The following is a 14529-nucleotide window of genomic DNA, read 5'->3' as shown; positions in this document are numbered from 1 at the left end:
CTAGGAGTTCCATGCCTTCAGTGTACAACTTCAAGTATTGGGCCTGCTGATGAATCCTCGTGTATAGCCCAAGTCGAACCTTGGGCTCTGATACCACTTGTTGTGCGGAAGCTACGATATTGTCCGCTTTGGGCCAAGCCCTCACGGATTTACTTTTGGGCTCTTTCCCAAAAGGCCTCGTACTATTATATTTAGTAGATACTTATAAAGATGATCTTCTATCTTTATTCTACCGATGTGAGACATGGGTTTGCACCCTAACAGTAAGAATTATAAATTGCTTTATTAAAAATATGGTCTTGTAAAGAAATCACATTTTACACGACCTTGTCTAATACGGAGTATTTGTATAAGACAGATCAATGGGTAATACTTGTAAGGAAATTAGCAGTTAATGTATTATATAACTGGTTGTATATACAACTTATTCAATGTAGTTGAGCTTTGTTATAAAATTATCGAGTTCTACTAACAAAATTATCGAGCTATGATACAAAGTTATTGAGCTTAACAGAATAATTATTAAGCTCAATAACTTCGTAAAATAGCTCAACAACTTTGTGACGGTTGTACAATGCTACTATACAACTGGTTGTAGAATAGTATTTGTGGGAAACTAGCCTGTTATTCTAGACTTTTTAGGGGGCGTTTGGTTCAAAAATTAGATATGAAATGGAATGGATTCTAACTCCAAGGGGTATGGAGTTAGAACCCCATACATGTTAAAGTTGTTTGGTTCAATCCGGGTATGGGAATAATAATGTGTTGGGTGGAATGAAGTTGGAAACTTGGGGAGAGAGATGGGTATGAGATTCCAAGGGGTTGGAATGGAGTTAGAATCCATTAGGTATCTAACTCCATTCCAAAATGCTCCAACCAAACATTGGAATGACCTAAATCCATTCCAATCCATTCCAATCCAAAAGCTCCAACCAAACACCCCCTTAGTTCTGCAATAAGCTTGTCTATTATGTGTGTACTGTCTTACACAAGTTTATCGTAAAATAAGCTACTTTTGTACGAGTAACTACTTTACACTAATAATAATCTTATAGGAACTAGTTTAAATCTCATGCAAATGTACGGTTTTTTTAGATCGTAAATATATATAGAAATTAACATTTAACAATTAAACTTTAAATTTAATATTATAGTCTACAATTATTAATGATTAGTATTAAGAAGTAAAAATTAAATTAATTTATATTTTCATTAAAAGGTAAAATTAGTGATTATTATTAAGAGGTAAAATTTATATTTAACTTGTTAAATTTAATGTTGTAGTCTACATTTCTTAAATATTACTCCCTCTATTTTTTTTATATATGACTTTCTCACATTTCGAGACACTCACTCCCCTCTTCAATATTTTTCAAAATATAAAATTAAATATTATGATATGTATACTCATATGAAAGAACTTTTCGTGAGTAATTTAATTGTATAATTTTTAAAAAATTTGAACATATATATTTTTGTAAATATTAAAGTCAAAAACTTACCTCGAAAAAGCAAAATGTCCTATATATACAAAAATGGAGGGAGTAGATACATTTATGATAAAAAAAATGATGATAAATGAGTATTAGTAAAATTTACTCTAGTAGTCTGAGAGTGTATGATATAATGTCACAGGTAAAATGTATGGTAGTCCAAAATAATTGGTAGAATAAATTTCTTTACAAAGATTGACACACGAGAGTTGTAGAGTATATGTAAAACCCAACCTTTACATAGAATATCCTAAATTGCTAGGCCCAACTTGTAGAAAAATGGTTTGAACGATAGAATCCCTAAATTCACCTATTCTTTTAGTAGATAGAGGATTATAACTAGTTAATATTTAGAGTAAATTATCAATTACACCCACGCTTAATTCACTTTTGTACATTTACTCCTACGTCATTTTTTTTGAAATTACACCCAAATTAATAGTTTAGGTTATATTTTGCACCCAAAATCGGTTTCAGGCTATATTTCGGTCAAAATTCAAATTTTTTGGGTTAAAACAGTAATTTTATGACGATTTTGCCCTTTCTCCTGCTTCATTCTCTTTTTTACCATTCTCTCTCATCTTCTCCAATTTGATTTCATTCATTGTGTTCCTCGTCATAACTCTATGCCCACTTTTAAATCCTCTCCTCTCTTATTCTTTGTTGAAGTTAGCATTCATATGCAACTATATGCTTTTAATATTTAGGCTCGTAAGTTTCCCGTCGAAAAAGGAGCTCGTAGGGTCTTTATTTGACAGCATGTAAGTATGAGTTTAGGCGCCTCCTTTTCAAAACCCAAGCTTTCAACCCGAGAAGGAAAGCCAAGACTAAAGAAGATTTCGGATTCTTAAAAAGGGGAGTATCCTTCTCTTTAATGAGAGGAATGAAGATACTCGATCGTGTTTAATTTAAGGTTTTCGTTTAATTTTGTTAAAGTTCTTACTAATTAGGTTGCCTTTTGATTTTTATCTTTTGAATATAAGCTACAAACAAATAAGAAAAAAGAGAAAGAAGGAGAACTACATAAATTTGGGGATGAATGAACAATCTTTCAAATATAGGAAGTCAATAATTCAAGATACGATTATGACGGAGATTTAGGGGAATTTTTAAATGTTTGAGGAAAATATTTGGGGAAAATTAGGTTGGAGAGATGTGATGGGGCATATTCTGCACCCGCTGACCAGTCAACATATTGAGCCAGGTCAAAGATATCCACAGCAAGTCAACGGCTTAGACAGTCTAACCGACGAGGCCTGTCGGCCTGTCAGATGGGTCCCGGCCGGGGCAACCAGCCAGCCGGGGCACACATCCGCGAACTCATATCCAAGACCCCTCGGCGGTGAGTCAACAGGACCCGCCGGCCTGCCATGGGTCCCTCGGCCGAGGGGTAGATCAGTCTTTCCACCTGCTAGCCACTTGGCCACTTGGCCACTACGTGACAAAAGGTGAAAGTCTATAAATACTCCTCTACTCTCATTGAGTAAAGGATCCACAATTTAACCTAAGAATCACTATTTATCTGGTAATATCTTCCTTATCTCTCTACAATATACACTTCACCAAGTAACAACAACTTACCTCTCTAAGTTACTGACTTGAGCGTCGGAGTGAGTTCGCTCGGTCCAAAGCCGAGCCCTCAGTTTGTTCATCGTTTCAGGAGACCGCAAGGAGGACTCAACTAAAGACGTCATTCTACAAGCACGGGTGGTAACATATAACTGCTCTGGAATTACACCCGGAACAATTGGCGCCGTCTGTGGGAAAAGATACTAGAAGCTAGTCACATTCATTCCCAAAAAAAAAAAAAAAAAAAAAAACAAAAACCCACCCAAAAGCTAAGAAGATGTCAAAACAACAAGAGGTATTCGTAACTGACGAAACCGAGTTCTGCCAAGATGATACCATCCACAATTCTGGAGTTGCGCAGCCCTCCACCGGCCGGGTAATTCAACCGGAGTACGGGATGCCAATAATACCAGATACGCCGCTGCCCGCCAACCAGGTCACCATCATGGGACATGTGGTTGATGTAGCAAAATTGAAGCTACTCCTGGACCTCATTAGTAGTACGTCGGCTCACACTGTCACACCGACAAGAGCGGCGGAACCCGTCCAGGAGACCAGGGCCCAGAATGTGACTCCAAGAGACTTAAATGGAGCACTGGAAGAGGCTGGCCCTGTCAAGACGCCGGAGGAGCCCAAAATGCTAGTGGTAGACTGAGCCCTTCCCGCACCCGCGGAGGACGGCGTCGCCGCAAAGATCGACGAGGCACCCCCGCAGGAGTGAAAGAAGTCCGACTCGCCGCAGTCGAAGAAGAAGCCCGACTCACCGTAGTCGGAGAAGAAGCCCGACTCACCAGAGTCGGAGAAGAAGCCCTTCCCGCCACGGGGAGAGGAGCCGGACCAGGAATGCGAGGAGCCGATCGCCGCGTGTCGTTCGACACGTGGTCAGACAGCCCCTCAATGCCTACGTCCTTGAAACCGCCGTGCCAACCAAGCTAAAGTTGCCGGCGTTCACATACATGGGGGATAGCGACCCCACCGATCATGCCGAGGCCTTTGAGTCGTACATGTCGGTGTGGGAGCAACCCGACGAAGTCTGGTGCCGAGTCTTCCCAACAACCTTGCATGGGATGGCTCAAAGTTGGTACAAGGCTGCCCGACGGCTCGGTATCTTTTACGCCGACCTAAGGGACGCCTTCTTAGCCCAAAGACTTTGCAATAAAAGGAGGGCCGTGGAGACATCGGACCTCCCGACTATCAAGCGAGGAGGGAGGCGAGTCTCTCCGAAGCTATGTAAAGAGGTTCGACGCCAAGGTTCAAGCAGATTCGTGAGTCGAACAATGAGCTGGCACCTTCGCGCGATGAAAGACCTCCCAAGGGGAGACTTAAAGAACGAGCTCATCAAGTGCGGCGGCTTGGGCTTAGACGCCGCTAGGAAGATGGCCGACCAGGCCATCAAGGTGGAAGACTATCACAAGACTGGGTAGGCCACGGCGAGGCCGGGCACTCGAGAGAAGAAGAGCCACCAGGAGGACAACCCGGATGAAAGACGCCGTGACAATAATAGGTCACGGTCCCGATAGATCTCCCGAAGCGAGCTCGGCGGGCGCCGGGGGAGTTCGGGAACGTACCACCAAAGGCGGTACAGTGATCACACCCCCGTTGTATCTCGCCGCCGAGGTCTTCGCCCCGAGCAAGGGCGAGGGCCAGAAATGGGAAAGGCCCCCAAGCCGAAGGGAGACGGTGACACGAGCCAAGATCGTGAGTACCACGCCACACCGGTCACCTTATCGACAACTACCGGCATCTGAAGAATGCCATTGAAGAGCTAATCCGGAAGGGGAGCCTCGGCAAGTATGTTGCCAAGGGCCAAAAGATTGAGGCCGGCGGTTCAAATAAGAAATCCGTCTTTGAACGGATAGGAGTGATCCATGTTGTCATCGGGGGCAACGAGAATGGTGGGTCCGCTCATGGGCACAAACGGCACCTGAACGAGCTGTATCAGGCCATCAACTTTGTGCCCAAAACAGCGGTCCCCGCTTCCAACGTCCCCGACATGACTATTGGGAAGAAGGACTACGAGGGAGTTATCGCCCCTCACAGCGACCCACTTGTAGTCCACTTGGACATATCCAACCACCTGGTCAAGAGGTGCCTGATTGACACAGGCGCCTACACGAACATCATGTTCAGGGAGTGCTTTCTCAACCTCGATGGCCCGAAGGTTGAAGACTTGAGCCCCGCACCAATCCGTTGTACAGCTTTTCCGGGGCCGGCCTAGTACCCCTGGGGTCGATCAGATTGCCGGTGATGTTCGGCGAGGGGAATGCGGCGAAAAATGTCCTATATGAGTTCGTAGTCATTGACGGCTCGTCCGCCTACAACGTCCTCATAGGCCGCGTCACTCTGAGCGAGGCCGATGCGAGAATGTCAATCCGGCCCGACACCGATGTATGTCTCGACTGGGGAAGCGCATAAGCTCGTCTCCAAGGACGAGAAGGACGAGGTGGTCAACACCCGTGATATCCGCCGAGGGTGCAACATGCGGTCCCTCAAAGTGGCAAAGAAGTCGTGAAGGGGAAGAGCCCATCCTTGCAGCATGAGGGTGACCCGATGAATACCGACGTCGGCATGGTTGAAGGAACCCCGACCGACCAAGAAGAGCCGCATCCCGGCGATGGGAAATAACCACCGACGGGTCCCCCACGGCGAACAGCTCGAGGGCTACCATTCTTATCACCAGCCCAAACGGGGACGTGTTTGAGCACGCCTTGAAACTTACCCTCTCGGCCTCAAACAACGAATCCGAATACGAGGCGGTGATAAATGGAGTCGAGTTAGCTAGGGCTGCCGGGGCGGAGCACGTCGTGGTGAAGACATGCTCACTGTTGGTGGCCGGCCAAATCAAAGGAGAGTGTGAGGCTCGAGACGGCGGAATGGTAAGATACCTGGAAAGGGTAAAAGCCGACACCGCCAAAGTGGAGTCCTTCCAGATACAGTACATTCCCAGGTCCGACGATCCCTCGAGACATACCGGCTGACAGACATGGAGGGTGCACCTTTGATGAGCCATTAGGGCACTGACAATCTCGGGAAAAATTTTGTATAGCGGCGGAGGTGCCCAAGACAGCTGTGGGCACCCCAACGCATGTTTATATCTAATGAAGAATCGTCCAAGTTTTCCATGAAAGTATTCATTTCCCCCCATAGTCACTATCAGAAACAGACACCGGCTCACACTGTCACACCGACAAGAGCGGCAAATCATCATCAAGAAGCGTGCACCGTCGCGCACCCCAAGTAGTAGACGCTACGGCAGTCAACCCAAGAGGTGGACGTCGCAGCAGTCACTCCAAGTGGTAGACGCCACGGCAGTCATCATCAAGAAGCAGGTACCGTCGCAGTCACTCCAAGTAGTAGACGCTACGACAGTCACCCCAAGAGGTGGACGTCGCAGCAGTCACTCCAAGTGGTAGACGCCACGGCAGTCATCATCAAGAAGCAGGTACCGTCGCAGTCACCCCAAGTAGTAGACGCTACGGCAGTCACCCCAAGAGGTGGACGTCGCAGCAGTCAATCCAAGTGGTAGACGCCACGACAGTCATCATCAAGAAGCAGGCACCGTCGCAGTCACCCCAAGTACTGGACGCTACAACAGCCACCCCGAGAGGTAGACGCCACGGCAGTCATTACCAGCACGGCTGATACTCGCAAAAGCGGTCAACGTACCTTGGGAACGTTAAACACAGTTGGGATACGCACTCTAGACTGCCTCGGCCAGGCCGAGGCGAAAACAAAAGAGGCGCTCAATTAATAACGTAAGAAGACAACTCAGACGAAGACGAGAAAAGACCTCGGCCAAGCCAGAGGCAAAGTGAGAACGTTTACAGTTAAGATGCTCAACTACCAGCGCAAGAAGACAACTCAGAAAAATGGGGTAAAGACCTCGGCCAAGCCGGAGGCAAAAGAAACGAGCTCCTATTAAAAATGTTCAACAGATTACAAGAAATGCAGACGACGGCCGTCCCCATAAGGATAAGCCAAAAGACAACCTACCAAAGTTGTACAAAATACAAGGAAAAGAAAGGCAAAAGGTTACAGATATCATTTAAGCGCCAAAGGATGGCAGGGAGGAAAGGCTTAATAATTGGCCCCCGAACAGCTAAAGCTATCCGAGACGCCGGGTGAGCCTGGTGACGACCGCCCGTCTCCCTATGCCCGTTCGCTTGCCATCGCCAGCGGCGTTAGCAAGATCGTCCTTAATGGGCGACCCGTAGGGTCGTCTCGGCAGCCTCAACTTTCTCAAGAAGACCACACCTCGGCGGCCTCAAATGCCTTCATCCTCTCGGCTTCCTCCTTGGCCGCCTTAGCCTCCTCAGCAAGGGCCGCTCTCTCCGCGGCCACCTCTTCTCCTTCTTCACCCTTAGCTCCTCCTTGGCCTTCTCCTTCGCGGCTTCCTCCTTAGCTTCGAGCTTGTCATCAAACAGCTCGTCAAATTTGTCCCACGGAAAGGAGCCATCAAGAGGAAAGAGCTCCTCAATCACTTCCCTGGCAGCTTCTTCGGCCAGGTCCCGGTATTGGGCGCACATATTAGGGAGGAGCACGGTTTGGAGTGTCTTTATGTCCTCCTCCCTTTGGGCGATAATAGCATCCTTGTTCCGGACCACCTTCCCCGGACCTGGAACAAGTCCCTAAATCGTTCCTCTGCGTGAAGTAAAGGTCGGCGTGCTTCAACGAGGTCACGCATCTCCCGCAGCTTAGTAGCTTCAGCCGCCGCAGCCTCGGCCTTGGCTCTCTCAGCAAGGACTTCCTTTTCAGCGTCCTCCCTGAGTTTTCTCTCAGCACGGACTGCCTCTTCGGCCTCAGCCTTGGCCCTCTTAGCCTCCTTGTTCGCCGCGTCGAGTTCCAGCCTTAGCCGCTCGAGCTGTGGGGCAACCTCAGCCATGGTCCTCTCTTGCTCCATAATGTGGGAGCCGGCTAGCTGAGTCCATTTCGCCAGCCTCTTGCCTATTCTCATCCCCTCTGCCACAAGCTCGGTGGGGGAAACCTTCTGAGGTAGGGGATTGACGGCGACATTTCTATCACCCGCCTTCTCAGGCTGCTTCTCCAATTGCCGCACAGTGAGGACGGCGGCTGCCGACGGTTGATCTACAAAAGTCAATTAAAACATCCGTGTCAGTATACATGGACGTATCGGAAAGCCTGTCATCAGGAACGCCTAATTAACCGACTAAACCTGAGCCACAGGATGTATCTGTACCATGCTTGGCTTTCTTGCTCGGAGGACGCATCTCCTCGCCGGCAGCCGGTTGCAACGAGCGATGAAGGCGATCGCGCAGGGGGTGGGCCCTTTCCTTTTACGGATAAGGGGAGATCCCTCCGCATCGGAGTCCCCCCATCGGTAATATCAACAATCTCCACCGTCTCCTTCTGGGCTGAAGGGATAGAAGGTGGAGCGGATGTCGATGCCGTCTCCGACGAAGATTTTGTTTTCCGCGTTCGGCGCGGCATGTTGCTAGCAACCCTCGCCTGGGCCGCCTCCACATTCAGGCCTTTCAGCTGCTGATCCATCAGATCAATCGGCGACGTCCTGCGATCACGGGCCAGAGCCTTAGGGTGCAAATCAGCAACGGTCTTATCCTTGTGCACCCCATCCTCCGAAGGATATCCTCGACAGTCCGGTCCAAAGTGGTCTCATAAGAAAACAAAGCAAGGTTTGAGTAGAAGAAATAAGTCAGAATTCAAGAAACAGAAATATTGAGAGCAGAGATGGGCCTCACGCCGACCCCACTCACCCTGCGCCAGGGCCGGTATGAGGCCGACATGGCAGAGCAGCTCATCCTGAAGGATGATCTGCGTCGGAGGGATCCATCTTTTCGACACCCCACTCTTGTCCGTCTCAAAGAGCCTCATCGCCAGCCTCTCATCCTCATTAAGAGGGACCTTGTCGGCGTCCATCTTAAGCTTTTTCCGTTTAACCCATCTGTCATGCTCCGCCTTAGTCTCGCACCGCAAATTATCTTGGTGCTGGAAGGACCGGGGCAGCGGATAGTCATCCGGCACCTCAATATACACCCACCGATCTTTCCAGTCTTTGCAATAAGACAGCTTATCAACGGAGACGTAACCCGGCTCCATTTGCACGATGTACCATCCGACGCGACCAGAAAATGACGGCCGAAGGTGGTGAAACCGACGGAATAAATTAACCGTTGGGACCTCCCCCTTAAAGAGACAGAGCCAGACAAAGCCGACTATGGTCCTAATAGCCAACGGGTGCAGCTGGACCACAGCGACGTTCATGGCCCTAATGATGGCCATAACGTAATCATTCAATGAAAACCGGAGCCCGTACTCCGTGTGCTGGGATATATACGCCGGTGCAACCCGGTGGAGGGCAACAGATGGCCTGACCCCCTCAGGGATAACAATTTTGTATCCCCTGCCAAAGTAGAAATGGCCCTCGAAAAATGTCTCGCCGGAACAACGGGCGAACTTATGGGTCCAAGTACGGTCGGGGCCGACCTTACAGGGGTCGCCGTGATCCATGACGTACTGCCTCCCCTCATTAGGATGAGCCCTTTCGGCATCATCACCGAAATCGTCTCCGTCATCATCAACATCATCATCATCCTCCCATTCCTCCAAAATTTGAGGGTCAACTTCAGGAGAAGGAGACCTAGGGCCCCCAGACCTTAGCGGGTAGCGTCTAGCATCTCCTCCTCATCAAGACGCGACGGAGAACCCCCCGACGTCGGTTTACTAGTTCCGGCATCAGCAGAAGACATGTTTACAGCAAAACTCACAAGTTAAAAAGAGAAAAATTTGTTGGTTTACCTTGAAGAAAAGTACTAGCCGGAGTAGTGACACTGAAAAATAGAAGAGAAAAGCCCTTGAAAGTCTAGAGAAGAAAATTTTTGAGAAAATGAAATTGGTGCCCAATTTCGTGGATTAACGCCCTATTTATAGGGGAAAGCCCATGAAGAAGGACCAATCGTGGCTCACCCATGAAACGTCACCAATCAACAAAATGACACGTGTCGGACATGCAACCACGGAATGTCAATCGTTGCAACAGCTTGAATGTCAATCAATGCAACAAAGACTAAGCGTCTTCAACACGCCCCTTCATATCTCTCTGCATGTTCATCTTCCTCAACAAATTCCTAAGTATCCGTTTCTCCGTCGGCCACATGATCAACCAAGCCGAAAGCACCGGCCAGGGGGCAATCGAAACAACCCAAGCACTCTCCACCCTGGTCTCAGCCAGCGTCATTGCCTTTTCCACATCGGATGTCCATTACACAACCATGTGGAGGGAGGATATGGTACGGCCTAAGTAGAGCCACGCCGAGGTAGAAGAAGCCGGGGCAGAAAATTTTGTCTTACACAGAATATACGCTCAACATACATCGGAGCCCATACCACGGCATAGACTACGCTGGGGGCAAATTGATGGGGCATATTCGCACCCGCCGACCACCAACATATTGAGTCGTCAAAGATATCCACAAAAGAAGTCAACGGCTTAGACAGTCCCTAACCGACGAGGCTCGTCGGCTGTCGGATGGGTCCGGCCGGGCAACCAACACCGGGGCACACATCCGCGAACTCATATCCAAGACCCCTCGGTGAGTCAACAGGGGCCCGTCGGCTGTCATGGGTCCCTCGGCCGAGGGGTAGATCGCCTTTCCACCGCTAGCCACTTGGCCACTTGGCCACTACGTGACAAAAGGTGAAAGTCTATAAATACTCCTCTACTCTCATTGAGTAAAGGATCCACAATTTAACCTAAGAATCACTATTCATCTGGTAATATCTTCCTTATCTCTCTACAATATACACTTCACCAAGTAACAACAACTTACCTCTCTAAGTTACTGACTTGAGCGTCGGAGTGAGTTCGCTCGGTCCAAAGCCGAGCCCTCAGTTTGTTCATCGTTTCAGGAGACCGCAAGGAGGATTCAACTAAAGACGTCATTCTACAAGCACGGGTGGTAACATATAACTGCTCTGGAATTACACCCGGAACAAGATGAAATAGGGAAAGTAACTCGGTAATAGACGCGGGGGCAAAATCGTTACTTCATAATTTTTTTCGCCTGAAAATGGTGTTGTGTGCAAAATATAACCTGAGCTATTAATTTGGGTGTAATTAAAAAAAAAAGACGTGGAAGTAAATGTAAAAAAGTGGATTAAGCATGAATGTAATTGATAAATTACTCTAATATTTATATTCGTTTTACACTATACTAGTGTAAAACCGCCTCACGAAAAAATAACCGTAACTAAACAAAAGCATTCTCGAATGGACAACTATCTACGACAAGTAGGCAGGTCGATCAGATATAACTAACCGACTCCTTGAGTCGTTTTTATTTTACTCTGACGACAACTATTGCTGTTACGAACGGACAACTCTTAACCAACTTTCCCGGGAAATTTCCATACCTCACTTCAAATATCACTCTACATCAAAATTAATAAATTAAAAATTAAAATTAATTTTTTTTTTTTCATTTTCACCTGCCTATAAATACCACACGCCTCTCCTCCTTTTCTGGTCCATGTCAACACTAAAAAAAAAAAAAAAACAGAGCAAAAATTAGAAAAAAAAAAAAAATGGAACTACAAAAACAAAACTCGAGTTCGAATTTGATTCAAGGGAAAGTAATCGGTAAAGGGTCATACGGAGTAGTCCGTCTTGGGTTTCGTCGCGATAACGGCCAAACCCTTGCAATAAAGTCTGCAGACAAGAACTCTGCTTCTTCTATTGAAGCTATAGACAATGAGATTAGTATCCTGAGAACTCTTTCGTCGCCGTACATCGTAGAGTACTACGGCGAGGAGGAAACGACGTCGTGTAAGAGTTTACTCATGGAGTATCTACCCAAAGGTGACGTGGCAAGGGGAGGAAGGGTGGATGACGTGGAGGTAATTCGGTCGTATACGTGGTGTTTGGTGAAGGCGTTGATGGAGGTACATAGTAATGGGATTGTTCATTGTGATGTTAAAGCGAGTAATCTGTTATTCGGGTCGGGTCAGGATTCTTTGGTTAAATTGGCGGATTTCGGGTCAGCCAAAAAAGTTGGAGACCGGGAAAATGTCGGGTTTTTTGGGAGTCCGCTTTGGATGGCACCTGAGGTTGTACGACGCGAGTCGCAGGGGTTTGAAGCTGACGTGTGGTCTTTGGGGTGTACGGTAATAGAGTTTTTTACCGGGTTGCCAGCTTGGAAATTTGATGATGTCCATAGTGGGTTATTTAAAATTGGGTATTCGGATGCGCTGCCCGAATACCCTGACCGTGTGACGGAATTAGGGAGGGATTTTTTGGATAAGTGTTTGGTCAGGGATGTCGGGCAGCGGTGGCGGTGTGATCAATTATTGCAGCATCCGTTTCTCCTCCCTGTACCTGAAATGAAGGTATTGAAGCCTTCTCCTAGAAGTATTCTTGATTGGGCCCACGACATTGGTGTCGAGGACGAGGACGAGGACGAGGACTGTAAGTTTGGAGATTCGGGTAGGGGTAGGATTGCGGAGTTGGCGACCGAGGTAGGGGTAAATTGGGAAAGTGATGGTTGGGTTGAGGTAAGAAGTGTGTCACCAGGGGTAAATTTGGGAATTGAGGATTGTGATTATCTTACGTGGATTAATTTAAGTGAAGAAATTAATGACGTGGAAATTAGTGGTGGTGATGACGGTGAAGATTGCGGTCACGGTGGTTTGTTATGTCGGCAAGAGATTATGGAAGATAAAAATAGTAATGATGTAATTAAGGAATCATTTTCATCATTGATGATGTTATTTATATTGTGTAGTTGCAAAAAGATTGGACAATTAGTTGTTACCATGATATTGTTGATGAAATTAATTCGAATATATTGTTTTTGGAACAAATTCATATTTTACTTTTTTCGTGTTATTTTCATTTTTTTAGTTTATTTTGAAAAATGTCGATACAATTAAAATAAAATATGAACTTAAATGAGCTGAGGGTTTTCTCGTCTCCCTAAGACATAGGAGAAATTCAAACATAAATCATTCGAGTTGTTGATAGTCTCGACCCTTGAACTCATGATACTAAAGAGAAAGTCTCTAACAAGTAATTAATGGGGTGAATAATTGGTTAAAATATGAGTGAATAATCTGTATGTCTCAGGTTTAAATCCTCATGAGAACAAATGTCTAAGAGTTAACTTGTAAATTGCTATGTATATTTGAGATTCATTAATATCAGTAGTGGTGGAGCTAGAGGGTTAGTAGAAGTTCTCGCCCTGCTCTCATATGGAAATTTCAAAAATTGTAGTTAAAATTTTCCAACTTTTCCCGAGCTTTTCTTATACCATTACATATTTGCCTTCGCTGAAATTTTTTGCCCCCGCTAAATTTAAATGGGATATTCTCTCGTGTATCCCTCAACTTTTTCATTTTCTAAGATGTACCCCTTTTTTTGCAAAAAAAACTTTGACCGTCTATAACTCTTTGCTACAAGTTCAGAATACGATAAAACCTTTTTATCAAATTGACCGTCTTTAATAGATCTTCAGTTTGAAAAAGAATTTACCGACGTCTCAACTCGTAGTCGAGAATTATGGTCGGTCAAGGCTTATTCGTTAAAAAAAGTTTGACCAACTATAACTACCGACTACGTAAAAAGCGGCGAATTTTTTTTTTTTTCAAATTCAAGGCCTTGACGAGATAATTGGTTTGGAAAAAAAATTACCGTTTTCTAAACTCGTAATAGAGAATTATTGTCAATTAAAGGTTTTTTGTGAAAAACGAGCGGTACAACTTAGAAACAAAAAAAGTTCAAAAATATCCGAGAGAATATCTCAATTTAAATTCTAACTTCACCACCACCTAATCTACATATGGGTGGGAACTCAAATGCGGAAACGCTAGTTATACGATGACAACAACATAGTATTAAGTTTAGCCGTTTAGGGAAGGATAACAACTTAAAAACCACGTGGAGAATTGATTTTGATGATGTAAGTGATGAAGTAGACGTTACAAATTTGAATTGCAAACCAAGAGAAATTTCTAGTGATGTGATGATGATCTAGTTGATGAGTTGATCACTATGGAACTTTTCAAGTTCAAAGCAAAATCAACTATGAAAAGTGTTTAATGAAGGTCAAAGTCTTTTACATTTGGCTAAATTTGAATTGGGATATTTATTATAGTTTATAGTTGCCAAGTGTAAAATGTATAACATTTGTATCTTGGGAGTGGGTTTATGGTTGGTTGTCAATATCTCTCAGGTTGAAAAATGACATTCAATATGTTTACCTAATTATCAAGGTCAAAAATATGTATTCACACATGTTAGTTATCTAATTTGGTAAGGTTGTTAGATAAAAAGACAAAAAAAAAAATATTATATATCATTTGGCGAAACTCGTTTATATTGTCTTTATATAATTTTTTTCAGTTAATAATCAATCTTACCCTACTTCTTAACGAATCACTAAAATCTACCGTACATAGTATAAAAGTTGAGTTTTTTCTTCGCTTCTGATTGACTGTT

General features: G+C 45.4%; 1 protein-coding gene across 1 annotated transcript; it reads left to right on the top strand.

Annotated features, from left to right (window-relative positions):
- Positions 1-11621: 11621 nt before the first annotated feature.
- LOC141616883 (mitogen-activated protein kinase kinase kinase 18-like) lies at positions 11622-13164 on the top strand. The gene is made up of 2 exons (XM_074434039.1): positions 11622-12767; positions 13159-13164. The coding sequence occupies exons 1-2, from the start codon at positions 11622-11624 to the stop codon at positions 13162-13164; spliced, it is 1152 nt and encodes a 383-aa protein (XP_074290140.1).
- The last annotated feature ends 1365 nt before the right edge of the window (positions 13165-14529 follow it).

Source organism: Silene latifolia, chromosome X (genome assembly GCF_048544455.1).
Source record: "Silene latifolia isolate original U9 population chromosome X, ASM4854445v1, whole genome shotgun sequence".
Classification (NCBI taxonomy): domain Eukaryota; kingdom Viridiplantae; phylum Streptophyta; class Magnoliopsida; order Caryophyllales; family Caryophyllaceae; genus Silene; species Silene latifolia.
This window is presented reverse-complemented; position numbering and strand designations above follow the sequence as displayed.

Coding starts and splice junctions, on each gene's coding strand:
- LOC141616883 (XM_074434039.1), top strand. CDS start 11,622: ATGGAACTACAAAAACAAAACTCGAGTTCGAATTTGATTCAAGGGAAA.